At 45.5% G+C, this 20227-nt stretch overlaps 1 protein-coding gene across 2 annotated transcripts in view; it reads right to left on the bottom strand.

The window, feature by feature from the left end:
- FAM120B (family with sequence similarity 120 member B) overlaps positions 1-20227 on the bottom strand; it is a 1542581-nt gene that overhangs the window by 1476759 nt on the left and 45595 nt on the right. For both annotated transcript variants that reach the window (XM_069606906.1, XM_069606905.1), the window contains exon 2: positions 18409-19464. In XM_069606906.1, the coding sequence (XP_069463007.1) occupies positions 18409-19428 (1020 nt within the window). In that variant the 5' untranslated portion in view covers positions 19429-19464. The remainder of the gene's footprint in view (positions 1-18408; positions 19465-20227) is intronic.

Raw genomic sequence — 20227 nt, 5'->3', positions numbered from 1 at the left:
CACCATGGAACAATATTTAAGGTGTCTTATTTTGCAACATCAGGAGACCTGGCTCTCAGTGTTGTCCATGGCAGAGTTCGCCTACAACAACTCTGCTCATTCTTCCACTGGGGTCTCTCCTTTCTATGCAATGTATGGACAGCATCCTCTCTCCTTACCTTTGGACATTGACTCATCCTCGGATTGTCCTGCTGCTCGGTCCTGTCTCAGGGACCTATCCTTGTTACGTACTAGTGTCATGGAGCATTTGACACATGCCCAGGAGCAGGCATAAAAGTATGCTGATCGTCATTGCAGGCCGGCTCTGCTTTACAGTCCGGGTATGCGGCTGGCTTTCTGCTAAACATCTCCGTATCCCAGGACGCAAGAGTCTTTTGCCTCGCTTCATTGGCCCCCATGTCATTAAGGAGGTACTTAGTCCTCTTGTAGTCAAATTGGATCTACCTTATTCATGGAAAATATATCCTGTTTTTCATATTTCCTTGGTCAAGCCATGTTCCGAGCAAACCAGGCTGTCTTTCCGTCCTCCCCCCTTATTAGTCCAAGGGGTAGAGGAATATGAGGTCAACGCAATCTTGGACAACAAACTCTCTCGTGGTGTTCGTTTGTTTTTGGTGGATTGGAAGGGTTACGGTCCTGAAGATCGCACCTGGGAACCTGAGTCCAACATCCATGCTCCCGCTTTGTTGTCCCGTTTCCTCACCTCCCAGGGGTTGGAGGTGCCTTTGGGGGAGGATACTGTTAGATTACGATTGCTGACACCGCGGCCCCACATACCTGGCAGTAGCTCTAAATGCAAACTAGGAAGCAGAATATGGAACTTCCCTGCGAACATCTGTTTGCACAAAAAGTTGTTTCGGAGGCATTGGGGGTTGCCGTGGCAACGCTGGCACCTGACGCAGCTCCAGTCACGTGTCCCTTCCGCTTTCCGATCACGTGACTCCTGTGTTGCTAAAACGCCAATTTAGTCCCGCCCCTTTTGCTTCCCTGTGCTTCTGATTGTTATTGCGGATTACAACAGTGGCGTTCCATGCGGTTTTGACTCCTGCGTTCCTTGACCCCTGCCTGTTATACAGACCTTCGTTTGCCTTGCCCCTCAAGTATCTGTTATTTCTATACTGCTACGACCCAGATTGTTTAATTGGCCCTGCTTTCTCCTAGTGACTTCACCACGTTGTTTACTTTGGATTTATGACCCGGACTAGCTACGGACTTGTTTAGCTCACGGACATTGTTTGGATTTGCCTACAAAGTACTGCAGTGAAAGAAGAACACACCGAGGCGTACTCGTGCCGGCTGGTATAGGGATTTATGTGCTGGACTTGAGATTGCCTACAGCACTTGTGGGACATTAGGCGTCCTCGTTTCGGCAGTGTAGTGGTATTCTTTGTTCTTTCCTTGGATCCTCTTAAATTGCTGACTTTCATCAAGCTACGTCTTCCTGTTCTGGTATCTACAGTGAGAGTTTCAGCCTTTGGACACACGGGTAAGAAGAGACTGCTATAAATGGTCATTTCTACTAAACACCCTCTAGTTCTTGTATTAGATTTTGGTCTCATGTTTTGTCTTTAGACTTGATTCCATCCCGACTGCTGCCTATTCATGCCCTATATGTCATGCGCACCTTGTTTATAGTCAAGTTGGTTACCATTTGGCAATTTATGATACATGTACCGTAATTTTACACCTGTGTTAAGTGAATGTTTTCTTATCAGCCATCGGGTTTCCAGTGTGTCCAGCCATCGTTCAACCAATTAAAAGCTCAGTCTGTTCTTTAGTACAACTGAGTGTTACATTGGTGGGAAGAACTTGTTTACTGCACTACGAGTTCAACGCTCCACCATTGTAACAAGGCTCTTAATTCTGACCGGTTCCCTCTTTCTGCATAGCCGACTTGAGAATTTTATAACCTTTAGGCGTTGAAAGAGAAAAGTATATTTTAAAAATCATCTACAGTCAGAGGGGAAGACTAGGAGGGCGATGAGGAATCTGTGGGAGGAACATATAGTAGAAAGAACATAACCTGGGGTAAGTGATATGGTCTTCTAATGGATTGTGTCCTCCCATGTATTCCTCATCTTAGACAGACTCCCATAGCAGTTTTATAGATGGATGTGGGAGGAGTGGATTTTTATGTAATGCTCTGATTATTGATTGATATTGTGCAGAAAGGCACTTCCAGATCGAGCATCCTGGTGCGACAGAGTGTCCAAGCAATAATGCCTGGAGAAAGTGTGGAATGAGGAGCAAGTTGCAGCATTGCAAATGTCCTGCACTGGAACACCTCCTCGGAGAGCCAAAGTGTTGCCGCTCATATGGTAGAATGGCTCTTAGGTTTTCTGGCACACCTTTTCCTGCAATGGAGTAGGACTCCAAAATGAATAGGATGAAACAACGTGATAACGTTGTTTTAGTCACGGCTTGGCCTAGAGTATGGCCGGTATAACCAATAAATAGTTACCATTCTAGAAACCTTTTCGGGTCAATCCTGTGTAACCTCTATTCATCCTTAGAAGGGTGAGGCGGTGGATAAAAAGCTGGTAAAGTTATTTTCTGTGTCGAAGGGAATTCGGACACCACCTTGGGAAGGAAGGAGGAACGACTATCAAAACTACAATCTCCTTCGAGAATATGGTAAATGGTGATTTGCATGACAAAGCTTGTAGCTCATTCACTACGCGAGCAAAAGTGATTGCTACCAAAAAGATAGTCTTCAAGGTTAATAACTTAAGTGTACAAGTATGGAGAGATTCAAATGGAGCTCTCATTAATAAAGTTAGTACCAGTTTCAAATCCCAGGACGGAACCAGAAAAGGGACTGGTGGGAAAGTATTTGTCAGTCCTTTCAGGAATTGTATGACAATCGGCATCTTAAAGTAAGAGTTTGTTCTAGCGTGCATTTAAAAACAGATAACGCTGCCAGGTCTCCAATCATGGTAGCTACCTGCAGCCCCTGATGGGCTAGGTACAGCAAAAAAGAAAGCAATACAGGTGTATCGCAAGTGAAAGGATCTATATCTTTAGGTTTACACCTGCTGAAAAACTTGTTGTAACTGCAGCGGAAAAATGCTTTTGTTGCTGGTCTTCTGGCCGAAAGCAACACCTCCATCACGTCTTCCGGAAGGTCCCAATCTTTATAGTTTAACCACTCAGAAACCAGGCATGAAGGTTCAGAGTCCTGATTCCTGGGTTAGAAAGACAGCCTCCCTCTTGTGAGAGTAGGGGCACTCTCGGTGGAACATGGAATGGAGGTCAGATGGACAAGTTGAGAAGGTCTGGGTAACAACAGCCCACTTGCCCAATCCGGGTCAATGAGGATCATGGACTTCCCACACATCCTCAAACTCCTGATGACATGAGGATGGAGGGGGACTGGTGGGACTGCGTACAGGAGTGGAAATTCCCAGTCCACTACGAACATATCCCCCAGAGCTCCTCTATGAGAAAATTACCTGGAGCAGAACAGGTTGCATTTCCTGCTGATACTGGACGCAAACAGATCTACTTGAGGGGTTACCCAAAGGGTGAAGATCACTAGGACTTCCTGAACCAGCTCCCACTCGTGGGAGATGGGGCACTGCCACCAATAGCCAGAACCAGAGCTGCATTACCTCCCTGCACAGTAGTAGTGATCCTACACCTCCTCTTTTGTTGAGATAATGCATGGGCACTGTGTTGTCAGTCATTATCAGGATGTTCTTCCCTGTATGGATGGCAAAAAGGCCATCAGTGTCAGTCTGATCGTCCTCAGCTCTACAGATTTAAGTGTAGTCTTGACTCTGATGGGGACCAAAGTCTGCTGATCGTCAGATCACTCATGTGATCTCCCCAACCCATAATGGAAGCATCTGTGACTACAACTATCTCTAGCCAAGGTTGCCAAAAAGTTTCCTCTATCATCACATTCTCCTTTCAGGCCTGCCGCAAGAGATCCTGTGCAACCTTGCTCGGGACTTAAAGAAGGGCCGCCTGCCTGCCTGAGAATTGTGACCATTGGGATTTGAGGGGTCACTGGAGCAACATCATCCATGGTTGGGCTTCTGACACCAGGAAAATGCAGGATGCCTTGAGGCCCAGCAACCTCAAAGTCAAATGCCGTGAGATATTGGGAAATCTGAAATCTCGTTACCATCTGCAAGATATGTTGACCTCTCAACTCGGGAGCCAAAGCCTTTCCCGAGGTAGAGTCCAGGACCGCTCCAATGAATTGCAGCTTCTGTGAAGGTGTCACTTGGGACTTCTTGGAGTTAAGGAAGAGTGGCAGGTGCTGTTGAGATGTTCCAGATCCTGTACGGCACAACAAGCTCTGATCAGCCAATCAACTGGGTAGATAAAGTTGTCTTTGATATCTTTATTTCGACCAAAGGTGTGAATTCCTCCTGCCTTACATTCGCTGCCACCACCGCCATTAACTTGGTCAAAACCTTTGGGCGGAGGTGAGCCCAAAAGGCAGTACTCCAAACTGATAGTGAGAACTGCCAATGGCGAACCTCAGATATTTTCTGTGCTTGGGATGTATAGGCACAGGAAAGTAAGCATCCTGAAATCGAGTGACACCATCCAGTCTTGGAGATAAAGGGCTTGGAATATCTGTGAGTGACGATCTAGAATCTGTCCTCCCTGAGGAACTTGTTCAAGCGCCTCAGGTCGAATATGGGTCCCAGTCTTTCGTCTTTCTGAGTAACCAGAAAGTAAGTGGAGTACCAACCCTGGTATTTATTCGAAACAGGCACCCTTTCCACTGCACCTTTTTCCAACAAGGAAAGAATGTCCAGTTGAAGGAGCTGATTCGGTTCCCAAAGAGATTGCTTGCTTGGGGAACAATCTGTGTGCCTTTGTACAAATGGGAGACAGTGCCATTGGGTCTGTGTAGTGTCCAAGCATCTTAAGTAATGCAATGCCATTCTTGTAGATGCTGGACCCTTGATTGGACATCAGGACCCTTGACCCTGACCCTTGATTGGACGTCAGGGCAACACCACTAACCACGTAAATCTCCTTATTACCAAACTCGAACCCATACGCTGGCCGACGCAGTCTGATACATCAAGGCCTCACTAAAGGGACTGGCAGTAAGCCTCCTTACCATCATTCATGAGATTGTTAAAGCCATCTGTCATATCCCATTCGGGAATGTTTTCTGCCACCTCGGAAATTACATTCCATAGTGTGTAAGTGTAATTCGCCAGAACACAAGATGCACTGATGGCTTTTAATGCCATGCTTCCAGCAGAAAATATCCTCTTAGATAGCCGCCTGCACCACCAAACTTTCTGGTGAAGGGTGCCTGGAATGAAAGTCCGGGTCAATAGAGGAAGGTCTGCACTTTTTCACCAACTCCTTGTTCGTAGCAGGAGTGGTGTAAGGTTTTTGACAATTTTCTAAAATAGGATTCCTTACTGCTGTGTGGAAGCGCAGCGCAGGCTCCTTAGGAGGACCTGTAGCCAAAATGTCAGTAATGTCCTGAGCAGGATGTCCCCAACCCAAATACTCAAACACCCTATTCATGAACGTCCTATAGGCCGCATTAGGGTAAGAGTGTATGCCTGGTGTGTCACATTCCACCTCAGGAGAGGTATACAGACCACTGGCTTCTTTTAGAAATCTGGCTAGGTCTTCAAGCCGGCATTCGTCCGAGGCCAACTCTTCTGGAACATTGGGAGTCCAAAAATGTTTATACCCAAAGAGTATGATGTGATCTTCCCCGAAGATTGACCCAAAAGGATCTGAAGAAATCAGATTTTGATTTAGGTTTAAAACTCGAAGTTGTCTATTAGGTCGACGTCGAAGGGCCCTTTGACTTCGACTCCTTTGGGGAGGAAGTCACAGAAGCGTTTTGCTTCGATTAAGTCACTGTGGTCGACGCTAGGCGAGACGACATCCCTGAGGTCTTCATACTTGGGTTCTTAGGCACCCGGGTCAAAGTCTTACTGGATTCCCTGCCGCTCTTGCAAGACTCAGTGGGTTCAACAGATTTTTTTCAGCTCTTTCGAGGGACCAGGAGGGGCTGCCTTCGAAAAGACCTGCATCATCATTTCTCTAAACTTGTCCCATTCCGCCGCAGAAGCGGTTTTATTGGGAAAACATGCCGAACGATTGTCGGGCGAAGAGCCAGAGGATGAGGAACTATGTTTCTTGGCCAACTTCTTTGATGGTAAAGGGAAAAAGGGATGGGAATTGCTCTGTCACACTCACTCCCCGAGACCGACTCTTCACTCAACTCCTCACCTGAGATGAAGTCTTCTTTAGTGGTAGTCTTCTTTTTTCCCCCTGAAGACGGATTTCTTTTTGTGCAGACAAGGTCTGCCGCGAGACGACGCCACAATGGTTAGCGAGAGACCCGTTAACCAGTGGACCCGGTCCCGCAGCAGTCGGTTGGGGAAAAAGCCTACAAGGCAAAAAAAAAAACAGAGTCCTCTGTGCAATGGTGGGTGAAGGTCCTTCTTCCAGAGGCACGAAGAAGTGGATTTCGGCTGGGTCCATATAGTGCACCTGGAGGGCGGGGTATAATTCCAGGAAGCAGTGAAATGAGCACAATGGACAAAAGACACCCGGTAAAGATGCCGGGTTTCAGGAGTAAGAAGCACGAGCAACAGCGGGCCGCGGAGAACGAGACAGAGTGGAAAAACAGAAAGGGAGAGTCAAGTGGACTGCAAAGGAAAAGGGGAACCGCAGAGGAAGCGGCGCCAGGAGGAGCGTAGAGGAAAGGGGCAAAGAGGAAACAGAGACAAGAAAGAGGGAGAGAGCGGAAGAAGGGACGTATGACATGCTCCTGGATCTTGACCGTCTGAAATGGCAAGATAATTTCTTGGGCCTTTCTGGAGACTTGTCTCCGGGGGATCTCCTACTTTTGGAAGATTTCCTCTTTCACAGTGTGGAAGATGGGGACTTGAAAACCGACCGACCCTGGGTGAGCTTCGATCTTCTCTCCGACCAGGCGTTGCTGCTCATCAATTGACAGGAGCCACACTCAATGACTTCATGTTCTTCAGCAAAGCTTCAAAGACAAATCCTGTGCGGATCAGTGTTCGACCTCTTCGAATTACAGTCCGAACATCTCTTGAAGCCTGTTTTCGGCATAGACAGGGTGAAGATTTTTTACTCAAAGTAAAGACGTTAGTCAAGAGATTAGCAGAGGCAAATCAAACCGTTCCGATAGTGTGCTGTGCTTTGTGGCGAGTCAGAAGAAGGACACAGACTCTCAGATGAAGTTTTTCAGGATGGTTTATTAAATTAAGAATCGTATGGGCTAACTTTTTCTATCACTATGGGTGTTCACTACCTCTCTTACTAACTATTATGCTCGTCAGTCTGTTGTGAAACTCCAAATAAAGAAGTCCGCTGTCCAAAACAAACTGGGTTAAGGGTAAAGTGTTCCACAAAAGGTACTGGCGCGCTATAATATCTACCTAAAAAAATAGCTAGGACAGAGGCCTGCTTCGTGGACCGTCCCACAGAGACTACCCTAACAAGGCTCAGATTTAGTATAAAGTTCCAAATTGGTTTGGGAATGAAGTTAAACGCGCAGTGCCATAAACATGTATTACTTCAACAGTTATTGTCTGAAAGCTATAATAACAGATAAAGCACAGATATATTTTATCAGATTCTGTACAGCCGCCGCGTCGACAAAACTGGTCGTTCTCAGGGCCCGATATCTTGACTAAGTCATGCCAAAAACAAAGAAATGCCGTCATGCAAGGAGGAGTTGTACATCAAGATATTTCGAATAATTATCACAGGTCAAAAGTACTCCAGATTGGAATGTCTCATCCAATGGTGTAGTGTCTAGAGAGAGGCCAAAATCTGGGATGAGGCAAGTCCCATACGAAAATCAGTCCACTTTTAAGTTGCAACAATCAGGGGGTCATGCCTCCAATGGCTTAATCCCTTCTCATTGACAGTAACAGTACAGTTCATTTGACTTGGGTCTTCGAACTTGCATCCATTGCACTACTGGTGCCTTGTCCCAATGTATTATTATCACTGACTTTTGTGTCTCTTCATTCAACTTTTCAATCGTTTGTGCTTTTGGGTTATCAAACTTTGAATTTACATTCTTTTCCCTTTCCCAGGGTATAGCAATCATGGGTTCTTCTCTCTCTATATTCAGCTTTGTAATGGCTTTCTCTTTTGTCTTCTCACTCTTTAGATTGTCTTGCTTCAAGATTAACTTCATTTAGTACTGAGACGAGTTGGCTCTACAACATAATGATTCCCTCTTCGAGGCCACTGGCGACTCCTGTACTCCCATTTACCTTCTTTTTTTTACATTTTTTAATATGATATAGTCAATACAACTTAAATAAAATTTGAGTTTTCACAAAATATAGAAATTACAAAAAAAGACATAAACCACAACGAACAAACATATAGCAAAAGCAACTGAACACAGTGTTCAAAATTTTGATAATACCACATTATTTAAAACATTTCTTTTAAAAAGAATCAGTACAAAACTGCAAACCCCAAACAGAAGAAAAGAGGAAAAGGAAAAAAATAAAAAGAAAACCAAGTGGAATAAAAGGTACATGAAGACCAGTAAAACAAAACGACTCGACATTATGAATAAAACAAAACTATTACATATCATAAAATGAAATTACTCTCGATTCTTTTGGCAGTGTTAATAAATTCCACTCCCTCAGGAGTTTTACTACTTAAGCCATTAAAAAGCTTACCCGAGGCCAATCTGTGCCAAAAGCAATCAGTGATCAACCACCAATTCTGCGGAGCAAATCTAGCCAGCCTTAGGATCCTCAACTCGAAGGTCCCGGGGCAATCCTTCAGCAACTGCCTCAGGGACTGAATAACTAAACCCCCACATTTTTGACAGCCCGAGTTAGGCGTACCAACTGAATTTCTGATATACTTAATTTCCAATGTTGGAAAAAGATTAAGCCTAAATCTCAAGAAATCTGTTCTAATGACTGGGTCCGGAAACTTGTCAAGTATGTTGGCATCGTAGACCTATATTTGTCAGTTAATGTAAAAGAAGCAAGCAGTCTGGATGTTCTCATTTGTGCAATTGTTCTAGTCCAGTCCATTCATTTTAAGAGCTCTTTGGCTTTATCTGGATTTTGAGTCAGGGTGGCTTCCTTACAATCGGCTTCAGCTAGAATTTTAATGCAGATATTTTCCAGATTGTTCAGGTATTGATTTGACGAGACCCTCATAGTTACTAGAAGATCTTCATATAGGGAACCAGGATGGGACTCAAGATCAACCTGGATTGAGAAATCCAACTCCATTCAAGGCAAGCTCTTAGTGATTTCAGGCCTAACCCATGCCCCAGGCTTGCTATGGGCACACAGTTGGGTAGACTCAACACCCGCCACCAGAGAATACCCTCCAGCCTCTCCCAATCGATGTTATAGGATTGGGGATTTGTTTCTAAGCCATATATCAAGGCCGGAACAATCTTACCATTATAATACTTGATCAGGGGAATCAAAGAAAACCTACAGCATTTAATTATGATTCTCTTCATCTGGAACCCTGATTGCAGTAACTTTGCTTCCAAATTGGACATGACCAACCCCTTGTTCTGGTAAGCTCTAACCACAGAACCGAGGTAGATAATCTCTTACACCAATGTGTTTCTTTGGTTATCCAAACACCAACTGAAGGACTTAATTGCCTTCCGAGGGTGTTTGAAAAACACAATTCTTGATTTATCCGGGTTGCTCTTCAAGCCATTCACCTCTGCATATGTCTGACACGCAGTGAACAGCCTATGCAGGCCAATAGGGGCCCTGTCCAATAATACAATATCGTTGGCACAGGCCAGCCAACTGATAATACTTCCTAGTTCTGGGCTGGCCAATGCTGAGTTTAATAACCATTTCACCAGGTCGGCCAAAAACAGATTGAACAAAAAAGGGGCTAGTAAACAGCCCTGTCGAACACCCCTGGTTATTGCAATCGGTTTAGAGAAGAGCCCAGATCTATCGAGTCAGACCTGCATATCAGTGTTGTTATAAAGTTCAATCAAGATTGCTAGTAAATTATCAGGTAGACCCCAGTCTCTCAGCTTCACCCAGAGGCTCTCTCGATTAACAGTATCAAAAGCTTGGCACAGGTCAATCCATGCCCCAAACAAGGGATGCCTGCCCCTGGAAATTGCTTCGTTGCTGACCGTATTTATGATGAGGCCATTTAAAGATGTCGCCAGACCTCTCCTAAACCCTGTTTCGTATCTTGAGATAATCCCATGGGAGTTAGCCCAGGTTTCTAGATGTCTGAGGACTAGCCCTGCAAAGATTTTCCCATCTGCGTGTAATAACGATATAGGATGGTACTTAGAGGGATCCAAGCGATCACCCTTTTTAAAAATAGGGATTACAAACTTCCCCCCAAGAACTCGGAAATTGCTTGGTGTGTATGATGCCCCTAAATAGGGCAGCCAGAACCCGGGCCCAAGTGTCTGAGTCTGACTTAAGTACCATTTTATTAGACCTTTTATTTCCTCTTCAGTGTAGGGCAAGGACCAACCAATATCGTTATCGATCTTAGTACTCGCTGCTGGGGCAGGACCATAAAGTCCACTAAAATGCTCGACTCACACATGTTCTTGGATAATGCTGTCCTGCTCATTATAATCCAGTTTATCAAAGGATCCAACTATCGACCAGAAATGTTGGGAATTATTTTGCCCAATGGCCTAATAGCATAATTTCCCCATCTAGTTGTAATCTTTGGATCCGATGAGATCTGGACCAGTTCCTAAAGCTATTTTTTATGGCTTTGTTCTCACTGTTCACTCTACTCGGGCCCCTCCCCCATGCATAGACTTTCTTATTGCTCGTCTCATCTCTCTTTTTTTCTCCCAAGTTTGTGTGTCGAACTGATGAGGATGTTTAATCCTCACTGCCAAAGCCGATTTTCTGGGGGATAGCTATTCTAAAGGAAATCCACAAATGCATGTGGTTGGCAATTCCTCATCAATTCTCCTTCTGACATGCAATCTATCATCCGACCCAGCCGATCTGTCAAGACCCGACCATTGTTTTTATTTCTCGAAACTCTATTCCCCCCTTGTTCACAATCAGATTTTCAACTTATCGATGGACCACACCCTGTGGTTTTATCCTGAAAACTGCTTCCAGAATAGAAAGTCACTGGGAGATCCATCTATAATAGTAAAATGGGAACATCTCCTATATAAGGGCCTAGACAAAAACAAATACTCAATGGTTGAAAAGCTGGTCTCCCTACGCCAAGTAAGCGCCGGAGGGATGTCCCCCTCAATTGAACCACTGGCCATACAAAGGTCCCAGCCCAAGAGGAAATTCTTCCACAAAACCCCTTTGCTAGATGGTAGCTTAAGAGTCAGAGACCCTGGTGCTCCAGTCTTCATACACGGGGCATTAAAGTCGCCCATTACCAACAGTTCATAATCTGGGAATTGCTCTGACCAGAGAAGAAAGAGGTCGGACAAAGACCGGTGGGAACTCAAAACATCAGCCGTCATGGGGTTCCAATAGATATTTACAATAATCCATTTTAAATTACCCTTTTCCATGCTGGAATCTACCCTCACGGCAAAATGCCCACCATATCATTAGACAGAAGAACAGATTGAGAGAACATTTAATTCTTGCAGGCAATACACCTACCCCCGGATGGACGGCCAACGCCCAGACCCACTGCCAAGCCACGTTTCCTGCAAAACAACCACTTCAAAAGACTTGAAAATATATACTTCTCTACTTTTGGCTCTAAAGGATTTATGACCCCTTGTGTTCCAGGTCAATAAGACTATGGAATCTTTAACTAGAGCTGCTTCCCAGGCAGACCCATCTTAAGGAAAGCCTGCAAAACAATTTCTGGAACCAAAGACCATACATCATTGGTTAATTCCACTTTACTTTGGGGATCATATGCTTGGATTGACCATCCTCCCACTTTGGAACCATATGTGGAGCAGTTATAGCACTAGCAGGCAAATCCATGTCCAGGCACGCTCTCCAAACTGCATCGAACACCAGCCTGGACTTTAAGCCCAACTCCACCACATCAGATGAGGGTATAAAAGGAAATCTGATATAATCAATATCAACAGTAGTAAAGAAACGCAGGTACGGGATTTCACTCATAATGGAAAAGATCGTGGATCTGTTCAAATGGCTGCGACTTGGGTTGGTCACATCCGTTCTAGAAATGTAAACCTTTGATGATTTCTTGTACGTCCTCCATGCGATCTTTTAGAGAGCGCCCTGAATTCGGCAGTCTGAGGCAGCCTGCCTACAGGTGCAGAGCGCATGCGCACCGACCTCAGCATATACAGGCTTAGACCCGCCCTCCAGATTCCTGTTGTACACTATCCCATTGAGCTGCCTGAGTTTGCTTTGTCTCGACAGGCAAACAAACCAGAGTGGACTGTGTAACTGGGGGAGATTGGGCCTGGCCCTTGAGGGTAGTTGTTAGTTTTTCCACATTTAGCGGGGAAGGGGGTACACTTCCAGATGCTTTTGGATTCTCTTTCTGGTTCTTGCCTCTTAAGAAGATTGGAGCAATCTTCAAAGGCTCACATGGCACCTCAGCCTGACTCCCGAATGTTGTTTTATTAGTATTGCAGATTTCAGCTGAGGGGAGTAATGCAGTTTTTTGCTTTTTTTCCCCCACAATCTTAGTGGTCGTCAGCGACTTCAACTTTGGATTTTCCACATAAGTCAACTCTGCTAGCTTCAGCTTCTTGACAAACTGATTAGTGGCCGCATTTCTATTCTTTTGAATTTTTGGGTGTTTTGTTTTCTTAGTTTCCCCTGGGAGTTCTTGATGCTCTACATTGGACTCCAAACATGTTTTTTCCTTTTTTTATTTGTTTTGCTGTTTGCTTTGGTTGGTTTGTTACCTCGTACCCTCTCATCTCAGGCTTCCTTTGGAGCACTGGAGTTTTTCCTGGGTGAGCCAGACTGCCAATCATCCGCCATCTGTGCTAAACAAACACATCTTGTGCCACATTTTCTTGCCCACCTAAGCACGGCATATTAGGTGCAACATATTCGGGCCTCCTTTCCTCAGCCAAATTGTCATTTAGCCAGCCAAAATCCTCCTTCAGCCCCTCCTAATGCCCTTACAGGTGATCCAATTTTTCGGTTTGCCTCTCCCATGGAACAATTGATTGCTGAACTCAGGGCCACCAATGAGGATTCATTGATCTCTAAGTCTTTGGTGATTTCCATCAACAGACCCGAGTGCTGGTAAACTTCAGATTTCAAAGCTTCAAACACTTTTACCAGCGAGTTTAGGACAAAGTTTAGTGCTGTCAATGTTGGTAATGACTCTCCCATTGGCTGAGTGGTCTGATGTATTTGAGAGGTACAACCACCATTTTCCTCAATATGCCTTTCCGGGACCATTTTTGATACCTCAAGCATTTAGCTCGAAGGATGATTCCAGATATATCTGGGGCCCACAGACCTCCATCACATCCACTTCGAGATCTTATACAGTAGAGGAGCAATTCTCGTGATGTGTCTCGGAGGTAGTGGGGCTTGAGCTGAGCTTCCCGTACCACTTGGCGGAATAATTCTGCAATGGTGTCTTTCAGGGTATAAGCTGTAAAAGTGTATTCCATATAAGAAGCCAGGACCACCTTCATTAAAGGGTGTGAGGGTGTAGAAACAGCTTACACCCTCAACTCTGTATTGCCAAGTTCACTGGATCTTGAGCCCGAAGGCACTTGGGAGTCTTGCACATAGGCTCTCTGCGGTGGACAGAACCGCCTCCCCCCCAGCCGGGTAGGGCTTAAATATCGATCTTTCTACTATTTTACGACCCCCAGACCCCTTCAACAATATCAAGTTCTAAGGCATCCAAGAGGGCAGCACTCCGGAGATTGTACGAGCGGGACATAATCCCCACACAGCACCCAGATGGCAAAATCCTTAACACCCTCCGCAGAGTGAACAAACTTTATGAGAAGCAGTTTGGAGTAAGGCTATTTTAAAAGAGTACTTACATCATGAGTGTGAGGTAGATAAGCGACCCAGAAACGCTCCCTCCGCTTCCAACTGCACAACTGTGACTTAGCGTGCGCTTCACGCATGCGCAGTGTTTTTAAAGCAAAGTCAGGCAAAATCACGGATCGACGATTGTACCGAGCCGAGCAAGGAAAGCTTCAGGCACAATAAGAAGGAAAAGCCTTCACCAACTTGGAGGGATTAAGCAGAGTATCAGGTGTCAGGCTTAATGATCACAGATTGCAGAGCGTGGAAAAAGAAACACCCGCACTGGTCACTGCACTGTTACCTTCTTCTTCGAGGGAGAATGTCATCTGGAGTCGTGTTCCTCAGAATCCTTCTCGCTTGGACTAGGCTGCCTTACCTTTCTCTCATTGGTGTTTGTTTTCTCACGGTCTCTCGTCTCCTCAAGGTTTCTCGCCTCCTCTCTTTGCTCCAGTGTTCGAATGGTAGACCGCATACCTTCTGGCTTCTCCCTCATGATGGTCTCTGCAAGGTTGGTTAGACCAACGGTCCACCACAGACATTTCCCTGTGGTCCCACCACCATGTATCCTCTGGCACCTGCCCTGCTGGATTCTCATGTTGCTGCTACGCTGCAGTTCTGGCATTCCGCTCTGTGCAGCAGATCGAGTTTGAAACTTGATGGCTCTCTGGTTCCTGCTTCCCAGGCCAACGTATGCTTCCCTCTCTCTCTGTTCTGGTTCATTGAGGTTACGTAAATCAGCATACTCGTCTCAGTCAATTGGTTATTTTCATTTAAAGGGATTTAGTCCTTTTCAGTAAGATAACAACATCTCTGCAGATTTTCTTTGTCCCAGTCTTGATGTGAAGAGGTTTCTGGTTTTTGAGAGCAACTCATGTAGGCCATGAAGCGTACAGCTTTAGGGAGTTCATCGCGGGAACAGGAGTCCTTGTCCCCTAAGGGGGAGTCTCTTTTGCCTCTACCCCTAGGAAGGGTATTTCAGAGCGAGCTAATCTTCCTACCCTCACACGATGATGCTCTCCCTTGGGGAGAAGGTACAAATTCCCTTGATTCATCACAGCATGAGGAATAATGGAACTGACGCAACGTGCAAAGTGCGTGCTATTTATACTATCATCAATGTCACGTCCGGACAAAGGAAATATAACCATTGAGACATCGACTTGATGCCGCACAGTGCCCTCAGCTGTCGGAAATCTTGCAGAAAACGTCACCCTGGCAGATAAGAATGCACGCTCCAAGGGCACACTTGAGCACATCCTGACTCCACCACACAGCCACTCACTTTTATTAGTATTGCTCACTGAGTACTATCAAACTGCCCTCACAGTCTGCCGACCCCTCCACTCTGGCAAACTAACGCCCCATCTCTATCACCCCTTTCCTGGCAAACTCCTGGAGAACCTGGCTATCGCTCAGCTCACCCTCCACATTGAATCTGCTGGTTGCCTCCACGACCATAATTCTGGCTTTCGAGTATCCAGAGGCACAGAAACTGCTCTTCTGAACACCTGTGAAGGCCTGCTCTCAAATCCTGACTCTAACACTCCCTCTGTCCTCATTCTTCTTGACCTCTCCTCTGTTTGACACGGTAAACCACAACATCCTGATCGCACATCTCTGTGAAACCCTGGGAATCACAGGTAAGGCTCTGCCAGGGTTAACCTCTTTCCTTTCCGACCACCCATCCCAGGTGGAACTTAGGTCCTTTATCTCTGCTATCACTCTTTCAACCTGCAGCATTCCCCAGGGTTCTAACCTATCCCCCTGGTTCTTCAATATCTACATGCCTGCCCAGGCACGTGTGATTGCCACTTTCATCTCTAACTTCCAGTGTTATGCGGATGGCACGCAACTCTCCTTCAGGCTACCCTCAGCCACCTCCTCTACCTCGCTCATATCAGACTGGCCGCAATTCAGTCATGGTGTGCTACAAACGACCTCTGCTTCAACGCCGGTAAGACTGAGATTGTTTGCATTGGGACTCCTGCTCCCGCCTTCCCGCTCTCACTCTGGCTGGCCTCCCTTGGCCCTGCGCCCGCACCCACCTGCAAATCAAAAAACCCTGGGGTCAGTTTCGACTCCACTCTCTCCTTCTCAACTCACATTTCGGACATCTCTAAAAAATCCAACTACCAGCTGCACCTCCTCAGAGGTACTCTTCCTTTTCTCACCTTCGCCCAGCGGCTCACTATCTCCAAAGCCCAGGTACTCTCAAGGCTGGACTACTGCAACAGCCTCTTTCTTAACCTCCCTGCCTCTGTTTTGCGCCCACTGCAGCTCACCCAGAACAGAACCGCTAGACTTATCCTTGGCCTTAAGCCCAGGGACTTCATCTCTCCGGTGCTGAAATCCCTCCACTGGCTCCCTGTGGCTGCAAGGGTCAAGGTCAAGACCCTCTGCATTGTCCACAAGGCTTTCTGGGGCATGGGACCTACCTATCTGCAATGATGCCTATCTAAATACTGTCCCTCCCGAGCCCTCCGCTCATCTGCCTCCAACCTTCTGCGAGTTAAACGGTTCTCCAAGCAGAGATTTGGAGGGAGATCTTTATCCTCAGCAGGGGCCTCCCTTTGGAATAGCCTCCCTGGCGACCTCCATCTTGAGCCGGATCTCCTTAAGTTCCGGAAACTCCTTAAGACATTCCTCTTCTCCTCTTCCTTCTCTCTCCCTCTATCCTGCTAACCTCTCTCTCTGCTCTATCCCTCTCTCCCTCCTTTTCCAGACAGCTTGCTGACTGGCCGTCGGGTGTACCTGAGAGTATCACAGGTCCCTGGCACCCTCGCCAGTCCTCTCGCACTTGCCTGCGGGCCTGCACTTGCCTCATCGCTACTGCACTTGGTCAATGACCCATGAAAATGGTATCTCTCAGCACTTACCCAGTTTCCGAGTGACTGGGCGCACTTCAACCCCCCCTCTGCACTTGTCCTTTCCCCCTCCCCTCGCCTGTACCGTCTGTGCACTTGCACAATCTGAACGTACCATGCCTTGAAGATCGTCTATCTATTTTCCCAGTCTCCCCTCCTTGCATGGTGATGCCTCAATGCACTTGGAAAAACTGCAGAATCGTTGTCAGACCTATTTGCTGTTATCTACACTGTTAATTGTATTATATGCACTTGCTTGTGCAGACTTGTATCATTCATAAATTCAAGGGCTCTGAATAACTGCTGTTCTTTCCCCTTGTTTCATCCCTCCTTGAGCGCTTTGAAACACTTGCCTTATGTATAGGCGCTTTACAAATAAACATTACCATACCATACAGAAGACACCATAGAGTTGCCCTCCAGAATCTGCATGCTGTCTCCGAATTACAGGAGCTGTGTTGGCACACACCCAAACTATCACAAACTCCATTGCTCTCACCTATACTGTCTTCTCTCTCTCTGAACAGCAGTGGTTCATTCAAATCTGTACCTGCTTTTCTATTTTCTCTATCCCCTTTTCGTTTTCTCTCTCCTAAGAACAGGATCTGGAGATCCCAGCCCAGATCGATTAAGCCACTTTAGACAACCATCGGAGCTGCAAGACTACTACAGTGGTGATGTGGTTGTGTACAAAGCATTTCTGTAACATAACTAAACATAATATGGTGTATGGAGAAGAACATACTTGTATAGTGCCTTTTCTGATTGTGCAAACTAAAGACAGCAGAGGAAACATAGTGTCCTCTCTACTGTGTTACTTCAGTAGCCATTACTTCCAAATTATTCCTCCTTTGATAGTTTGCTGAGGAGAATGCCCATCAGTGATATCACTCTCAGTCTTCTCGCCTGTGCTCCTACAATGTCCAAGATGTAGGTGTGAAAACCTATGTATGGTGACAGGTGCCGCCATTAGTATTGTCATATGGTATATTATTTATCACTGTGGAATTTGTGTGACGGCATCCACAAAGCACTGGGCATATAAGATTGCCTTGCTCGCTTACATCAGAATTTCATAATGCCTTGCGTTTTAAAAAAAAAACATTAATATCACAGAACTATTTTTAAATATCAATCTCTTCCAATAACTAGCTCTTGCCACTCTGCCTGTTCCACAATTTCCCTCAAAGACAATCTGTCTTCTTCTCTCTCCATCTTTCTCACTTTTCTTTTCTTACATGCCTATCTCTCTCTCTCTTCCTTTATTTCTATCTCACCCTTGGCCACTCCATCACCTACAGTATCAACTTGATTTCTTTTCCCTGTTAGTTTCTCGTTCTTGATATCACCTTCCCGTTCCCCCTCTCTTGCACTACCCCTTTCCTCTTCTATCTACTGCTAACATACTGCAGAGCAGTATTTTACAGCTGAAGCACTATATGCAGTATGTGGTCCCTGTTCTCTTGCTAAATTCCGGTCAGCAGAATCAGGCTTGATATGATATATGATATGGCATTTATAACGCTTTCGTGCAGTTTTCTAAATTAAAAGAAGTTTCATAAGGTGTTAAGAAGGAATATCCACGGTACCTGCAAGATGTCTTGGTCTAAACACATTGCCATTTCATGTCCATCTGTCAATCCTTTGGAGCGTGTTGCACAGGGATAAAGCCAAGGAGAGGTTTGCCCTGGTAAAATGTACTCCTCTTGTGCATTGTACAACAATGTTCTGTCCAGATCTACAGGAAGTATTTGATCCAGTGCTTTCCAGCTACGTTGGGCTTCAGGAACATGAGATATAAAACTTGCCACTGCTGAAATTGTGTTTGCCCTTTTGTTATGGCCATAAGTGTTTGCCTGACATGTAGCCATACATTTGCGATGAAAACTTCCCAACTTCTCCTCTGACATCACATCATTGCCAAGAAGGCAAGCAAAAAGAGGAAGATCTGTTATTTGGAGTCCAAGGGTGCAACAGAGCTTATCTCGAGAGAACATAAAAGTAGTCAGACGGTCCAGACGTAGTTTGTTAATAGAAAAGTATGGAACAGTATTAAAAATAAAATAGTCAGTGTCTTCTCCAAGAATCCCCAGACACTTATACTGTAGTCCATATGCAGCCACCTCATAGTCTCCCTCTCGCTGGGAACACATTACTTCCTGACCTAAAGTCTTTAAAGCAAAACGGGTAAATGTAGATAAACCAGACGGGATAAAGAACATGTGCCTTCCTGGCTGCTGTCCATGAGTCTTGATATGGTGAAATATTTTAGATATTTCCTTGTTGTTATTAAGTCGCCTCCTTACCCATTCATCTCTTTTTTTCTGCTCAACTACACCATCAAAGATGAACACCAGCCTGATGCCAGCACTCCTAAAAGCTTCAACAAAAGTACTTAGGCTGGAAATGTATTCCCGCCATTGACCACCGTGGACCCAAGCTTCAGGTGTATACCAGTATCGGAGACAGCACATGGCATCTACCACAATAGTAGGCGTAAGGCCAGGATTCGAAGTCATGTAAACTCTTGCCATTTCCTTCAGGTTAACAATGGTAAAGGCATCCGGGCATGAATTCTGAACAAATCCCTGTAATCCTTTGATACCCATTGCTATTCCTCTTGGACGTCAATTTCTGAAAGGGACCTGAAAAAAAAAATGAAAATATATAAGCTGTAACAATTTGCATTTTACATTATCTCCATTTTGTCTTCAATGGTACATGTCACTTTTTTATAAAGAAACGAATTACAATAAGTCTGCACAAATTAATCTATTAACATTGGTTTGATAATAATTGATAAATAAAGTGTTTGTGTCTGGGTATAATTCTTTAAAACATTTCTGTAATATTTCAATAAGACATTACATCACATAAATCGCACACATGGGGCCTCATTACAAATCGCCCGGTATGGAAACAACGGTGGCGGTAAACCAGCCGCCACCGTTGTTTCCATGCCGGGTGATCACAACTCCTGCAGGCGGGAGGTGATGTTCCCGACAGGTCTGACCTGGTGGGTTTAACACTGCCCGCCTGCAGGCGGACGAAGAAACACCGGCAGCATTACGAGATGCTGCCGGTGTTTCCATGATCCCCATTCCCATTGAGTCCTATAGGACTCAATGGGAATGGGGATTAACACCATTCCGCCTCCGTGATTCCCGGGAAACCGGGGTTGTAATGCCCCGGTAATTCCGGGAATCACGGAGGCAGAATGGTAATACGAGTCCGGCGGTAACCAGGCGATTTTACCGCTGCGGTTACCGCCGGTCTCGTAATGAGGCCCAGGATTTTAAAACATGTTTATTTTTACACCAGTCAAATTAGAATTGTAAAACTAAGATTGTAGCAGCAATCTATTGAGAACATGTTTCAAAGTAGCATTTGTATTTTTTTGTTATTGAT

The sequence above is a fragment of the Ambystoma mexicanum genome, chromosome 4p (assembly GCF_040938575.1).
Source record: "Ambystoma mexicanum isolate Mex_15411 chromosome 4p, UKY_AmexF1_1, whole genome shotgun sequence".
NCBI lineage: Eukaryota > Metazoa > Chordata > Amphibia > Caudata > Ambystomatidae > Ambystoma > Ambystoma mexicanum.
The sequence above is the reverse complement of the archived record's forward strand: the minus strand, read 5'-3'. Positions and strand labels throughout refer to the sequence as shown.